The 16,179-nt window shown below is 43.3% G+C and overlaps 1 protein-coding gene across 1 annotated transcript in view; it reads left to right on the top strand.

The window, feature by feature from the left end:
• Positions 1-16,179, top strand: part of Hydin (HYDIN axonemal central pair apparatus protein) — a 361,694-nt gene that overhangs the window by 117,876 nt on the left and 227,639 nt on the right. Inside the window, exons 11-12 of the mRNA XM_085843582.1 lie at positions 5,149-5,267; positions 11,032-11,255. Of these exons, the coding sequence (XP_085699708.1) occupies positions 5,149-5,267; positions 11,032-11,255 (343 nt within the window). The remainder of the gene's footprint in view (positions 1-5,148; positions 5,268-11,031; positions 11,256-16,179) is intronic.

Raw genomic sequence — 16,179 nt, 5'->3', positions numbered from 1 at the left:
TCTTCTTCTTCTTCTTCTTCTTCCCAGTGCTCCAAATTTAACAATTTGTTGTATAGTTTTTATACTTTGTTTTAAATTCCCTTTCAGTACCTCAAGTTAATCAGCATATCTTTGAACACATTGTAGTTGGGGCTATGAGAAAATACCATGGGCTCGGTAGTTTATAAACAAGGGAGGTTTTATGGAGGCTGAGAAGTGTGGCAGCAGACTCAATGTCTTATAAGGGCCCATTTCTCCCAGTGCCATCTTGGTTGGGTTCCTACCCCATGGGAGGGGCAGAGGAGCTCCATCTGGGCTCCTCTGTAGGGACACCAACCTCATTCAGAAATGTTCTGCCCTCATTTATTCCTCTTCCCCAATGTCCACATTTTAATCCCACAACCTTGGGAACTGAGATTTTTAATGCATGAACCTGAGTGCAGGCCTGCAGAGACACGGCAGATAACAAGCTGTCAAAGGCCGGTGCTCTGCATCTTCCAGTATTTAATGCAATGATGCCCATCACCTTCAGGGATTCCAGGCTCATCAAATGTGCTCTGATGAGCCTTCCTTCATCCCTGTTGTGTGCAGCCAGCTTATTCCAAATGTACATAAGCTTTTTTTTTTTAATGCTTTAAGAGCGCTCTCGTCCAGTAAGAAGCCTGCCCTTGCTGCCCTTGCAGTTTATGACCTCGCCTCCCCCCCCCCCTGCATTTGCTCCTCTTGATGCTTTTTTGCTAAAACAAGAAAAATATCTGCTTAGAAAATCCTGTGCAGAAGGAGTATTTGTAGCTGTGACCCTAAGATTTCAACAAGCCCCCCGGAACGAAGGGGTATTGGATTCTTACACGCATTTGGCCACAGGAAGTGCCTAGCTACAAACAGGGCCAGCTCCTTTAAATAATAAATAATCCCCAAAGAAACAGGGGCCCACTGCTTATTACAACACGGGTTTGGTTTTGTTTGTTTGTTTGTTTTCTTTTTCTTTTGTTTTAACAGAAGGCAGTCAAGGTAACATATGGAGAAGGTTTAGGCCTGACAGTTATAAATAGCCCCGCTCTTTATCCCATGATACATTAGCAGCCTTCTCCCTTGACTATTCTGTGATTTGGAATCTCAATCAAAAAGCCATTTCTCCTGACCACAGAGTACAAGTCATTGCCCAGAGACTGGAATTCTAGAGGAACAGAGAAAGGCAACAGTATTTGGATGTTCTGAAAGTCCCTCTTTTTTCAGAGAGCAGTGTTTCTCAGCCTGTGGGTCACAACCCTTTTGGGGAGGGTCACATATCGAATATCCTGCATATTAATATATTTATATTTATATTATGATTCACGATAGTAGTGAAATTATGGCTATGAAGTAGCAATGAAAATAATTTCAGGTCGGGCATGGTGGCGCACACCTTTAATCCCAGCACTTGGGAGGTAGAGGCAGATGGATTTCTGAGTTCGAGGCCAGCCTGGTCTACAGAGTGAGTTCCAGGACAGCCAGGGCTACACAGAGAAACCCTGTCTCAAAAAAAACAAAACAAAACAAAACAAAAAAAGAAAATAATTTCAGGGTTGGGGGTCACCACAACATGTGGAGCTGTACTAAAGGGTCCCAGTGTTAGGAAGGTTGAGAATCACTGATCCTGGAGTATTTGGCATCACTGATGCCTGTCTTCCAGGAGTTGAGCAGCGTGAAGAAACCCTCTGCAGAGATTAGTTGTCCCAAACATTGTAAAAATCAGTCTCGTTTCTTACAATCAAAGATGTAACTGCCTACTGGCCATGGTATTGCCTAGCACAAGATGCACAAAAGGACAGTGTTCCTCTCTCTGAAAGACAGTGATGATAAAAAGCTAAAGGGCAACAGAAGACAGTAGGATGTCACAAGGCATTATAATTAATGGTGGCAACAGTGAATGAGAACTGTCACTTGCTGTCACTTGGTAGTTATTAACGTGTTTACTATAACAATAAAAACTAAACCTAACAGGCCATCAAAAGTGTTTTGAGTATTCCAAGTTATATACAGAGCAAATATAGCCTTCTGCCCAGGAATTAGGGCCAGTGTTTGACAACTGGGACCTCACGAAACTAAAAAGCTTCTGTACAGCTAAAGAAACAACCAGTCATTGAAGAAGAAATCCCCAGAGCAAGAGAAAACGTGTCAGCCGCACATCTGACAGGCACCATTAATATCCATAGTATACAAAGAACTCAGAGAGCAGTCAGGAAAACAAATGACCCAATTTTAGAATATGTGCTAGAGATCTAAACAGAGTTCTCAATGGAAGAAATAAAAATGGCTAAGAAATACCTCAGTAAGTATCAATCATCTTTAGCAATCAGGGGAATGCACATTAAGACAGCCTTGAGGCCTCATTTACCCCCCAGTCAGAATGGCTAGGATTGAGCCAGGTGGTGGTGGGTGCACGCCTTTAATCCCAGCACTCAAGAGGCAGAGGCAGGTGGATCTCTGTGAGTTCAAGGCCAGCCTGGTCTACAGAGCAAGTCCCAGGATAGCCAGGGCCAGGCAAAGAAACCCTATCTCAAAAGAACAGCAACAACAAACACAGAATCCCAACCAACCAACTGAACGAACAAACAAATAAACAAGACCAGAATGGCTAGGATCAACAAAACAGCTGGTGGTTTTGCTGGCGAGGTTGTGGTATAGGAACTTTTATTCACTGTTGGCAGGAATTCAAATTGGTGCTTCCATTCTGAAAATCAGTACGGAGAATTCTAAAAAAAAAAAAAAAAAAAAAAAAAAAAAAAAAAAAAAAAAAGTAAAAATAAACCCACCGCATGACCCATATGTATCATTCCTTGTCGTCTGGCCAGAGGACTCAGCAGCCTACTTCACAGATGTTCATTGCCAACTCTGTTCACAAGAGCTAGCCATGGAGACAACCTACATGTCCTTCAACAGATGAATGGACAATGAAAAGGTCATATATACCCAATGGAATAATACTCAGCTATAAGGAAAAGTTAGATCCTGAAGTTTAAAGGCAATTGGATGGACCTAGAATAGATCATCTTGAATGAGGCATCCAAGACCTAGAAAGACAAACGCCGAATGTGCTCTTTCATCTGTGGTTCCCAGCTCCATATGCTCAGGTGTGAGTATACAACATGGGATAACCATGGAAACCAAGGTAGTATACTATAGACAGGTAGTGGCAAGGTGATATAAAGTGAGGAATGGAAAGTGGCAGGGGCTTCAACGGGAGAAAAGCAGTCACTCAATACAGAGAAGGCGGGATGAGGGACAAATACCACCACAGTTGTTTGATAAAGCTCCAAGGCATCATTATTTTTATATCTACCTAAAACTGTAATTATTCACAGTGTAAATGTGTGTGTGTGTGTGTGTGTGTTGTGTACGCACTGAAAAACTTTCAGCATCAGTCACAAGAAACATCCTCTTGTGACTCCCAAACCAATATAGACTATCAGTGTAGCCCCTTGATTGCCTCTCAGGAGTTGGGCATGGGCATCTGTTGCCAAAGACACAGCATGCTCAGGACACAGGATTCAGATGACTAGAGCTGAATTTGACTTGAAAAGCCTCCTTCCTGCCACTCAGAAATGGTACTAGGAAATACCATGCAAACTGCTCAGGGAGGGAAGCAATTATGCAGCCCTATTCAGCAATATTTTAAATGAAAAAAAAAATCAGGTACAAAGTAATATGTAATTTATGCTCACACTTATTTATATCAACAGTTGCTTTGATGTATAATTAAGCACAGACAATAGGCACCCTAATGTTGACAATAATTATTTTAAGAAGGTGGCGTTATGAGAGACTTTCTATCTATCTGGCAATTTCTATTTAATCTTATATTATCTAGTGAGGATATTTCCACATTCTAAAAGAGGAGAAGACACGAGAGAGGTGGGCTATGTGCCCTTTGTTAACTCTGGGTCTATTGGGAATTTGTTAAGACACATACACCTGAGATCATTCTATGACCTCCATGGAATGAGGGAGAAAACGTTCTGTAAAATGGAGGAGTCCAAGTCAGATCCACAAAGTTAGACAGCTAGTTCTCTGGTTCTTCCTGAATCTAGGTCAAAACAGTGTCCCTTAGTGTACAGTGGTGGCTTCCACTTGGTGAGTGGCATCAATCATTGGTCACCCCCTCAGATTCAGAGTAACTACCTAGATTTATTTAAAACTTCAAAATAATGCTAAGACTTGGTTAAATAAATTGTTTTAATTGATGCAATAATTGTATATACAATAACTACATTGCACAATATGATATCTGGACATGGATATATAAATGCAATAATTGCATGTATAATAACTACATTGTACAATATGATATCTGGATACATAAATGCAATAATTGCATATATAATAACTACATTGTACAATATGATATCTGGATACAGAAATGCAATAATTGCAGGTATAATAACTACATTGTACAATATGATATCTGGATACATAAATGCAATGTTATGATCAAATCGAGGTATAAGTTCTTCCATTGTCTCAGCCATTTATCATTTGTGTCTTCTAGCATTTTGAAATATCCAATGTATTCTGGCTTCTCCTCTGTGCCAGGGAACACTAGAACAAGTGTGTGTGTGTGTGTGTGTGTGTGTGTGTGTGAGAGAGAGAGAGAGAGAGAGAGAGAGAGAGAGAGAGAGAGAGAGAGAGGAGAGAGGGAGAGAGGGAGGGATGTGTGCTGGAGATGTTACACAGGGTCTTTTGCTGACCTTTCTTGCCCTCTTCCACTGAGCTGTAGCCCCACCCTATCTGAGCGCATTCGCCACCCTTCCTGCTCTCTGCCCTGCTCTACCATTCCTCTACCCTTAGCTGCAGTGGGGCCAGCTTTAGCGTTTGCACAGGAGTGAGAACACGTAGCATTTGCCTTTCTGTACCTGGAGGTCAACTTTCTTAATTGTCTTTTCCCTGATAAAATGTCAGCCCAAATTGCTCTGTAAGCTGTTCGTTAAAGGTAAGAACCCAGCAATATTACTGTTTCCTAAAGACGAGAGATGACCTCCACCTTAGTTAATTTGTAGTTCCCTCGGTACCGAACAGTACCGGAGGGGTTATTCAAGAAGCTTCGTGCTTTACATTGGTAATAAGAAGCTGTGGATGGTTTGGGATAATAAAGCACTGACTGGTGTACTAAAGTCAGAATTGCTTTCATAGGCCGAGAGATCCGCTTGCCCCTCCGAATCAGAGGAGAAGGAATGGGGCCCAAGCTTCACTTCAACTTCGAATTACTGGACATTGGCAAAGTTTTCATTGGATCTGCTCACTGTTACGAGGTGGGCACCACCGCTGTTCACTGAGGCTTCCAACAGTACCTGGCTTTTTCCCTCTGCTTCTTTTGATGTGTGTGTGTGTGTGTGTGTGTGTGTGTGTGTGTGTGGTGTGTATATATGTGTGTGTTGTGTGTGTGTGTGTTGTGTGTGTGTGTTTATTTGATAGAAACTTGGTTCAGTTGCCTCCTTTTGCATTTTCTGCCTCAATTCTAACTTCTCTCCTAGTCAAAGCAGAATGTCTTTTCCCATTCTTTTATTTTGTCAATCGCTAAAGCTCTTGAGCACTGTGATTTAATTGGCTTTATCCTTCTCAATTTGTAGACCGCAGAGGGAAAAACCATAAATACAGCTCCCCATCTGTGTAGTGCTTGTTCCGGGAGAGCATAAATCCTACAGATCAGAGGAGAGAGAGCTTTTTTGCATTTTTGAGAGTGTCCTAATGAGGATAGCGATTTTCACACTTTAGGGTCTCCTCTTGACTCTCTCTCTCTCCCCCGATCTGGGTTTTAATAACCAATCTTCACTGTTCTGAAGGAGTGTGTTGTGTTCTGTCTTCCCAATTAAGCAGAAACTGGAATTTTCCAACAGGAACTTTTGGTCCTTCAGAGTCAAAGTCACTCCAGTGTCACCTCATGGATCAGCTTACACTTACACACCACTATTACATGCCCTCATATATATGACACATATATACAAGTGGCTTCCATGGAAACTTGGTTTTAGGGTGCTCCTGGATTATAAATGTTTGTATCTTAGCGAGGTAATGCAAGCAGTTATTTAATAAGTGATAAGTAGCTGTCAGGCTCTGGGACTTTGTGTGTGTGTGTGTGTGTATTTAATTTACAATCCTTACAGAACTGTGAAAGGTAAGATTTATTATCCTTCTGTCATGAGAAATACCAGGTGCACATGATCAGTTCTTCTACAGTATTGCCCTCAGGGATCGTTGGTAAAGTGCTGCTACTTTGACTACCCTCAGGGATCGTTGATAAAGTGCTGCTACTTTGACTACCCTCAGGGATCGTTGGTAAAGTGCTGCTACTTTGACTACCCTCAGGGATCGTTGATAAAGTGCTGGTACTTTGACTACCCTCAGGGATCGTTGGTAAAGTGCTGGTACTTTGGCTACCCTCAGGGATCGTTGGTAAAGTGCTGGTACTTTGACTACCCTCAGGGATCGTTGATAAAGTGCTGGTACTTTGACTACCCTCAGGGATCGTTGGTAAAGTGCTGGTACTTTGGCTATAGTCTCTACTCAGTCCTTGCAGAAAGCCTATGGAGCAGGGACAGTTGCTCCTCCCACTTCTGGCCGAGTAAGCTGGGGCTTAGAGAAGATTCTCCTACTTAGGTTAATGATAGCAAAAGCATGGAGTGGAGGCTCAGCAGACACTCTCCTCCAGCGCAGAGTGCTGGAGCCACAGCAGTCACTTCTAGCACAGGGCTGCAAGCCTGACGCCTCCCCTGTAGCATGCTGGCTGAAGGAGAAAGCTCTAAGAAATGCATGAGGCTTTTATAGGAGATGGCCTTACAGATAGCATGTTACCCTCACGGTCTATTACCTGTATGGGTCTACAAGGGTGGACAGAGAATCTAGTCATGACAGCAGTATAGAAGGAATGGGTGGCAACCCTGAGGGGCCATAGGTGTAAGAAACTTGGCCAAGTCACTCGGCTTGAGAGCATCACACTCTCTGGGAATTGGGGGTGTTTTACTGGTCTTTGAGTCCTGTGGTTCCCAGCAACCCATCTTTCCACACCAAGTCGATCCCATCTACAAGGAGAAGTGCCTACATTGACGTGGAGACAGGGCATCTCCTTCCCACACTCACCGGGGTAACCGAGCCGAATGAGGCAAAACAAAGGCACACAGATGTTAACATCAGGATCAATGATCTACAAAGGCACACCGCCTGAGTAATATTAAAACATGAAAAGCTACATACACAGCTAACGTCTACATTATTCTATGTTGTGCGGTCTTGAGGGGGAAAAATGACATCTTATTCATTGATGTTGCTTGTGTAATTTATCCCACGTGAATTCTCCTTACACCTTACAGATTGATCTTTATGGATGCCACGCCAGGAAGAGACATTTAGTTCTGATGCAAAAGGGAGATGGTTTCCCTGCATATAATAATAATAATTTTTTTCTCTTAGCAACTGACTAGGCATGCCCAGATTTTAACTGCAGAGCAAACCCCAGCCAGCCAAAGTGTGCAGTGAGGTGAGGTATCAGATTGGACAAAGGTGAAAGCAGCAGAGGGGGGTGGTGAGGCTCGTCTACGGGGAGATTTTGCACTCTCGGCATCTTCAATGCTGAATCTTCAATGCTGATGCTCCACTGCACCTCTTAATTTATTATATTACCTCCTTGAGAAATTTGAATGACTAGCTACTGACCTTAGTCACTGCTGAGCTCAGCAGATGCATAAGGAAAAAAACTATAATCCCAAGAGAATGCAGAATTCTCCAGTGCAATCCAGGGGCAAACCAACAGGAGGTCAAAATCTATTACAAGTGATCCCCTCTCCCAAGGGTTGGACCTCAGGGGTAAGAGCCTCAGGACCATGTCCCAAATATTGGCTGGATTCAGTATTCCCAAATAGATGTTTCTTTGTCAGGAGTAAGAGAATGATATCATATTCTCCAAGGTAGAGGGACAGGCTGGGAGATGCCTCTGTCAGTAAAGTGCTTGCTGTGCAAGCATGAAGAACTGAGGTCAGATCCCCTAGAACCCATGTAAAACTCTGGGCATGATGGCACTTCCCTGTAGTCCTAGTGCTAGGGAGATGGAGACAGAAAGATCCCAGGGCAAGCCAGCTAGTCTTGGTAAATCAGTGAGTGCCAGGCTTAGTGAGAGACTCTGAGCCTAAGAATATGGTGGAGATTAATCAAGGAAGGCACTGGATGTGACCTCTGGCCTCCACATGCACAGGCACATAGACATGCATGCATCTGCATATACAGGTACATACCCACAGGAAAATACACACACACACACACACACAGAGAGAGAGAGAGAGAGAGAGAGAGAGAGAGAGAGAGAGAGTGTCACTGTTCAGAAAACCTGGGAAAGATAGCCATGTTACCCAAATAATAAAAGGAATAAACAAAAGGGATTTGTGCTTGTGTCTAGAGAGAACAAAAAAGGGCTATGAATGCCTTAGGTCCTCAACCTTCCTAGTGCTGCGACCCTTGAATACAGTTCCATGTGTTACATGGTGACTCCCCTACCCATACAATTATTTTTCTTGCTATTTAGTAACTGTAATTTTGCTACTGTTGTGAATCATAATATAAATATCTGTATTTTTTAATGGTCTTAGTAGACTCCCGTGAAAAGGTTGTTAGATTCCCGAAAAGGCGACCCACAGGTTGAGAACCTCTGCTTTCAGGGTTGTTTATATAATCAAGGTATATTGTATATGTGCATGAACATTTCCAAGAATCAATAAAAATATTTAAAACAACAACAACAGAGTAGCCTACAAGTTACCACTAGCATACCTGAGCTCCTCTTTGAATGCAGTTAAATTCTGTGCCCACAGTGCTGGGCTATAGAGATGCGAGTGTATCTTTCATTTGTAAACTCTGTTGCCAGGTTTTTACAATTACACGAATTAATACATTTACTCTCCTAACAATACAGGAAGTGGAAGAGGGCAGATGGGGAAGTTGGGGCCTAGAGCAATTAAAGAGTTTGTCTAAAATTGCTTAGCTAGGAAGTTGAATGCAAATCTAGGTTTTGAATCCAGGCTGCGTGGCTCCTGAGTCCAAAAATAATCATTTTTCTATGCGGTCTCTTTAAAAGAGAAAAAGATGGGAGCACAATTTGGACTACCGGGAACCTTAGAACAGGGAAGTTTGGAAATAGACATAAAACGGTGAGCCAGGCAGTGAGCAACCTTATTTATGGTTTTGTTTTGGTGCACTGGTTATCTGCGGTTGGCAGAAGCGCTGTGTTCCTCTGCAGAGGACACAGCTTTCTGTCCAGAGCAGCCTGAGCCTCCGAGCTTAGTCTCCTCGACCTCTAACCACAGCTGATCTCCTTGGCCACCTAAAGCACTGTCCTGATAAGACAATAGGAACCATGTGGTGTGGTAGGGGCTTCCTCTGGACAGGGTGCTGGGTTCACATTACTACAGACACTCTCCCCAACTCTGAGACAGCCCCCTCCTCCTGCCATCCCCATCCAAGCCCTTCAGCACTTATCCCAAAGCAGGAGATAACCAACCATACCTCATCTCCACCTCTCCCTCCCTGGACATCTGTCCTCTGGGTTCTGTAGCCACACCCCATCACAGTCACTCTCTTCAAGGTCAGGGCGACCTCTGGTTATACATAAGACCCCAGACTCATTTCCTCTGCCCCTTCTGCTGACCTCTGTCCACATTTCACGTTTATGGGACTCCTTCCTTGGTATCCAGCATGTTCTGGAATTCCTCACTGTGGCATTCTCTTGGGTGCCTCACATTTTTCCTACTAAGTTTCTGGATGTCTTTGGACGCTTCTCAGTTTCCACTTAACCTAAGCCTCCTCGTGCACATGCACCTCTTTGCTTGCTTATGGAGAACATTTAAGGGGTATTCTAAGAGTCTCCATCCATAGATAAAATCATGACCGGTCTCCATGATAACTAACTCGCTTTAACTAACCTCCAGTGTCTTGGGTGTAGATTAAGGGATATTCCTATAAATCAGGGGAGGAAGCTAGTCACCCTTCTAGGTGTAAAAAGGCAGAATTGTCAAGGAATAAAGAACAATGTCTTTGCAGGCAGAATAGAACAGCATGACTGTAGTGCAGGTTCATGCACACAAATGGGGCGGTGTGGGTGGGAACAGCAAATGCAGGCCAGCTGTGGAGGACTCTGCATGCCAGGCGTGAGCTCCTCACATGCATACTCAGAGCTACGGTGCACTCAGATATGTGCACTAGCATGGTACCAGGGCGTTAGCTTACAGGAATAGAACACCTGTGCTAAAAGGACTGTTTGCCTACGAATCCCCAGGCAGCCCGTCATCCAGTGGTGTTAGAGATGAGCACATCCCAGGAGGATGAATTCTCGCAGCCCCCCAGAGTGTACCCTCATCATCCAGAGTCCTTGGTGACATGTGACATGCAGTCTCCAAGCCCCGTGACAGGTGCAGGCTGAGGCAGTTGGTGCTGCCCCACCCTGACTTGCTTTCTTCTTTCACGGCCACACTTAATCTCAGGTTCCTCATGCACGTGAGAGAATTGTCTGCCCTTTTGTGGTTACTCTATAGAGAATATTTAAAAGATAGTCTGAGTCCTCATTCATAAACATAACTACAGCCAGTCTCTTAGTGGTATAAGTATAATTCAAATGACTAATTTAAAGAGTTTTTAATTTTTAGCTATGTATATGTGTGGGGGGGGTGCATGTGAGTGCAGGTGCTTGTGAGGTCAGTAGAGCTGGAGTTCATGTAGTCAGGAGCCACCCAACATGGGTTCCATGAACGGAACTGGGGTCCTCTGCAAGAACGGTATGCACCCTAAGCCTCTGAGCCATCACTCCAGCCCCAACTAGCTTAATCTTAAAGCAAACACCAAAAGCATAAAATGACCTTGCAGCTTAGGAGTCCAGTCTTCAAGCATTTAGAACATCAGACAATTCAGATCTCCCAAGAGTTTCCGGTGGTCATAATTCCCTCGATTTTCCCTGACGCTGAGTAATACATCATGTATTTACAGGGAAACTGACCGCAGTTCCCTTGACCTGACCGTGTTTGACTTTGCCCAACGCAGGCAATCCTGTCCAACAAGGGCAGCATCGACGCCCTCTTTAACGTCATCCCCCCAACTTCAGCCTTGGGGGCCTGCTTTGTCTTCAACCCTAAAGAAGGCATCATTGAACCGAGTGGGGTCCAAGCTGTCCAAATCTCCTTCAGTTCTACCATCCTGGGGTACTTCGAAGAAGAGTTCCTGATCGATGTCAACGGGTCCCCAGAGCCCGTGAAAATGACCATTAGGTACGGTACACTCGTAACTAAGGTAGAAACTGACTGGTGTTTTCCCTTCTGCCTTCTAGAGCCTCAAAAGGTAGATCGTATCTTAGATGTTCACAGCTGTCTGTTGATATGAACCTTTCCGCACAGTAGAATGTTTTAAATGCCCACCAGTGTTTCTTTCCATATTGGATGTCCTTGTAATATGGATGCAAATATGCTATGTTGACATCTGGTTTTCCTATAAATTGTAGCCTATCAAAGAAGGACTTCAATCAGTGGTTCTCAACCTGTGGGTCAGGACCCCTTTGAGGGTGGCATACCAGGTATCCTGCATACCAAATATTTACATCACAATTCATAACAGTAGCAAAATTATACTTATAAAGTAGCAATGAAATAATTTTATGGTGGGGGGGGTCACCACGACATGAGTATTTATTAAAAGGCCACAGCGTTAGGAAGGCTGGGAACCACTGGCTTAAATACTGACTCCGAGTTACTCTCTGGGGTTTCCTATCCAAGTGGCTAATCAGGCCAGACCCTTCGGGCTTCTGAGACCAGATGATATTGGGCACATTGTGTAGACCTCACCCTATGTGTTAAGCTGTTTGGAGAAAATGAGCTTTGTCTATTTTCAGTTTCTCTGAACTTGTGTCATTTGTTTTTATCATATGAAAATTCTATAAACAGCCTTATTTACAATGCCCTCAAACACTGCAAAGGTGACCACTTATTAGTCTGTTTGCCAAGAATAGACACTTAAAGCTTTTATGATAGAAGTCTTTTGAGGGCTTTCCCCACTGTTTGTGGCAACTGATAGTTACTAATAGAATTTGTTCATGGATTTTGAAAAAAAAAATCTGTTTTTACAACCCATCAGGATAATATTGACCACTGCTGCTTAAAAAGACCATTTCTCCCAAATAGAAAAATCACATCTTCAAAACATATCACCCTGACTCTGGATGCCAGCCGCAAGAGGTTCTTTAAATACATGAAAGTCTCTTTTATGGTTACTGATAACAGGTCCCATCCTTCTACAAACTGATGTGTCTCTTGGAGCCTGGGATGGCACAGCAAGGAAAGGCATGATGGTTTTGTTTTGTTTAGTTTTGTTTTGTCTTTAAAGAAATAAAAAAGTATTGATCTCGTATCTACTAGAAATTTAGACTCTCAAGATCAGCTCAAAGGCTTTTGGTTTTTCTCAAACTCATCTCAAGAACTGCTGCTATTGCCTAGGCTGTGTCCGCAGACTTTCAGATACTGAGTCTTAGCATCTTGGAATGTTACTGTCCTTGGAGATGAGACCCTTAAGTAGGTAATTAAGATGAGGTCATAGGGGTGGAGTGTAATCCACTAGAAGTAGATTAGAAATGAAGATTAGGCATAGATATAGGGAAAAAGACACAAAGTAGACATGCCATCTACAGCTAAAGGCAGAAGCCCTTGTTAAAAAACAACCATTGCTAAGGCCCACCCTTCCAAGGATAGAAATGAACATCATTTACTGTTCAGTTGTTGTTGTTGTTGGTGGTGGTGGTGGTGGTTGCAGAAAGTCACTAATAACTTAGGAGGGCAAATGAGTACCTCATACCATGCCTAGGGACTTACCCCACCATAATTAGGATTTTCTTAAAATCTCAAGGCTTACCTGAAACACACTCAAGACATCTATAATTTTCCCCTCAAACATCCATGTTTGTTATAATATTTAAAAATCCATTCAGGCATGGTGTTGCACGTCTGTCATCCCAGCACTTGGGAGGCAGAGGCAGGGGGGTTAGAGTTCAAGATCATCTTACGCTACATGGCAAGTTTAAGGTTAACCTGGGCTCCATGAGACCCTATCTTTAAAAAACTATTAAAAATTAGAGTTGCTTCCCAAATAGTTGAAAGCGCAGAGTCCCCCAGAGGATGCGGAGACTGATTCACATCCTTCAGCATCTGTACCGTATGAGGTGTGGCGGGGTGGGGACACGACACCTCCCCACAGAATGAGCAATCTGCCCATTTCTTGTGTCCCTAGTAACTCACATCTCGCACCGCATGCCAAGCTGCTCCTCTGGTCCCTTGAGAGTCCTGTATCTCCCTCAGCAGGTCAACTCTCCCAAGTATTTGGGTCAAACTTTCTGACTTCTTGATATCCTTATGTGTTGTCAAGAATCATACCCTTGAACCACATCCGGAAACCACCCTGCTTCCACACAAAACTGTGCCGCAGGTGCTTACAGATCTACTCTGTTGTGGGCTTAAGACAGAGGAGAGCCTTTCGAATATAGATAGCAATAATCCTTAACAATAAACCACCAAACCAACCTGTAAAAGGATTAAACACCAGGATCAGATGGGTTTTACCCCAGAAAGTCAAGGCTGGATCACCTAGGAAAATAAGCCAGTGTGACAGAACGTTAGGGCCATGCAATATCACAGAATAAAAGGGAAATCTGAAGAGTTATCTGAGCATATACCGAAAGGCATTTGCCAAAGCCCATCAGTCCTCCATGACTTCAAAATGAAACGAGATCAAGGGCTGACTCATGCACAGAAATTTCCTCAACTTAAATCAGCGGCCCGAACGTAAGGCCAGTGCTATGAGACTGTTCACAGCAAGCACACATAGAAATATGCATGGCTTTGGATTAGACAGTGGTGTCTCAGACGAGACACCTAAGCACAGAGCAAGCAAAGGCAAAGACATAAAGTAGACTTTGTCAAAAGGTAAGAAGATTTGTGCTTCAAAGTGTACTAACCAAGCTGAGTGGGAGATTGTATTTGCAATTCACGTATCTCATAAGGGACTTCTAACTAACATATACAGAGACAATGCATTAAGAAGAAGATAAATAATGACATTTAGAACTAGACTGAGCTTTTAAGACACTTATCTCAAAAGGATAGAGGTCTGAGCAATATCATGGTTCAGGAGGTGTATATCAAGAAAGTCTACCATGCCATCCTGTAGTTGGCCCTAGGCAGCAAAATGCAAAATGAACACTGGTAAGGATTTGGAGCAATCAGAGTAGACACGTATTGATGATGGTGTGATGGTCAGTATTGCCTGTCAACTTGACAGGACCTAGAACTACCTAGGAGGCAAACCTCTGGACTTGTCTGTGGTAGAGTTTCTAGACTGCGTCTATTTGGGTGAGAAGACCTAATCTAACTGGGCTGGGATCTCAGACTGAGTGAGAAGGAGAAAGATCCCTAACTGCAGATGTCACGTGACCAGAGGCCTCATGTCCCTGCTGCCATGCCTTCCTCACCATGGTGGGCCGCGCCCTTAAACTGTGAACCAAAAGAACCCTTCCCTTTCTTAAGTTACCTTTCATACAGATACTGTGTCACGGCAACCGGAACACAATTGAATACAGATAGAAATGTAAGACACTGCAGCCAATATAAAAGTGTCTAGTTATATGAAAATAATACACATAAGGTCATGTTTCCAGCCCTGTGTTGTTATTATTATGACTTCACATATTATTTGGAGGGATAAACTTTTCTTGGGGTCCCTGTCTCAAGAAATACCTATGAAGTTAATAGTGTGAATTCTAGAATTTTTCTTATTCTTTTATTTTTAGGTGCCCTGCCCTGGATCCCACGTATTTGGGGCTGGTATACGTTATAAAAGAACAAATAGATGTTTGCTGTCCCTAGTGATCTTTTAATTACATGACACAGTATTTTAAATGATTGAATAAACTATGATATGAAATCAATGTGACTTTCAATCATATCCCACGAGCAATCTTGTTCTCTCTCTCTCTCTCTCTCTCTCTCTCTCTCTCTCTCTCTCTCTCTCTCTCTCTCTCCCTCTCTCCCTCTCTCTCTCTCTCTCTCCCCTCTTTCTCTTCTGGCATATGTAATTTTATAAAGTTTTAACTATTGCACAGATGTGCTTGGCACTTTAAATTGCCTCTCACTTGCATGCTAATCCAATCAGTCTGAGTCTTTGAAATGATCCCATTAGCAGGTTATCGCTTTGCTGGATGGCCCGGTAATATCCTGTTAGAATTCACATGACCACATCCAAGTCCAGGTGGCATCATTTAGTGACTGTTCTCTCGGTGACCAGAGCCTTTGATTGCATGTGATTTATCTCCGTGCCTTTCAGCTTCTGCACTGATTAAACGACCTTATGCAGTTTCCCGTGCTCTTTTCCTTCTTCCTTTTATCCCTGTTCATTTCATATACTTTCTGGTCTACTTGTTCCTCTGGCCCCCAAAACTATCTCTTCCAACTCACGTCGCTAAGTTGTCAGCCTCTTTGGCTTCATTCTCAGCTGAATCCTCACGGACTGCCAGGTACCAGACAGGCTTTTGGAAATCATCTCAAATCATCAGCATGACATGGAGTCACGAGAGTTTAGACTTGCAGCTTGTCACAATGATTCTTGGCCGTGGTCACCCTCTACTTCTCCACAGGAGCCTCAGCCTGGCAGAGCCACTTCTCCAGCAGCCACCAGTGTTACTAAGCTTCCAGCATGGTGCATGTGACATAGCAGGTCTCTGTGTATGGAACATTCAGCCCTTACCTTTACTATTACTTTAAAAGATATTGATTATGGAGAACAGTGATTACTGCCTAGCCAGCAAACAGAAGGCCTGCCATAGAAGTGTTCTTTGGCTGTGGTAAACGATGACCACAAATTTAGTAGATTAAAACAATATAGAGACCTAAAATTATTATTTTGGAGATCAATAGACTAGAAGCTCCACACCGGTGTTAATGGAGCCAAATTAAAGGTGATGGTAGATCTATGGGTCTTTCTAGAAGCCCCAGAAAGGAATCCATTTCCCAAGCTTTTATAGCTTCTTCAGGCTGTCCCTTCTCTCTGGCCAATGTTGGTGGCAGCACTGATCTATGGGTATAAGTACAAATATTTAGGAGGTAGTTTGATGACGTCTCTATTGAGTAAAACCACAGTAACTGGTTCTTACCTATT

The sequence above is a fragment of the Mus caroli genome, unplaced genomic scaffold, assembly GCF_978045245.1.
Source record: "Mus caroli unplaced genomic scaffold, Mus_caroli_1 scaffold_10, whole genome shotgun sequence".
Taxonomy (NCBI): Eukaryota; Metazoa; Chordata; class Mammalia; order Rodentia; family Muridae; genus Mus; species Mus caroli.
The sequence above is the reverse complement of the archived record's forward strand: the minus strand, read 5'-3'. Positions and strand labels throughout refer to the sequence as shown.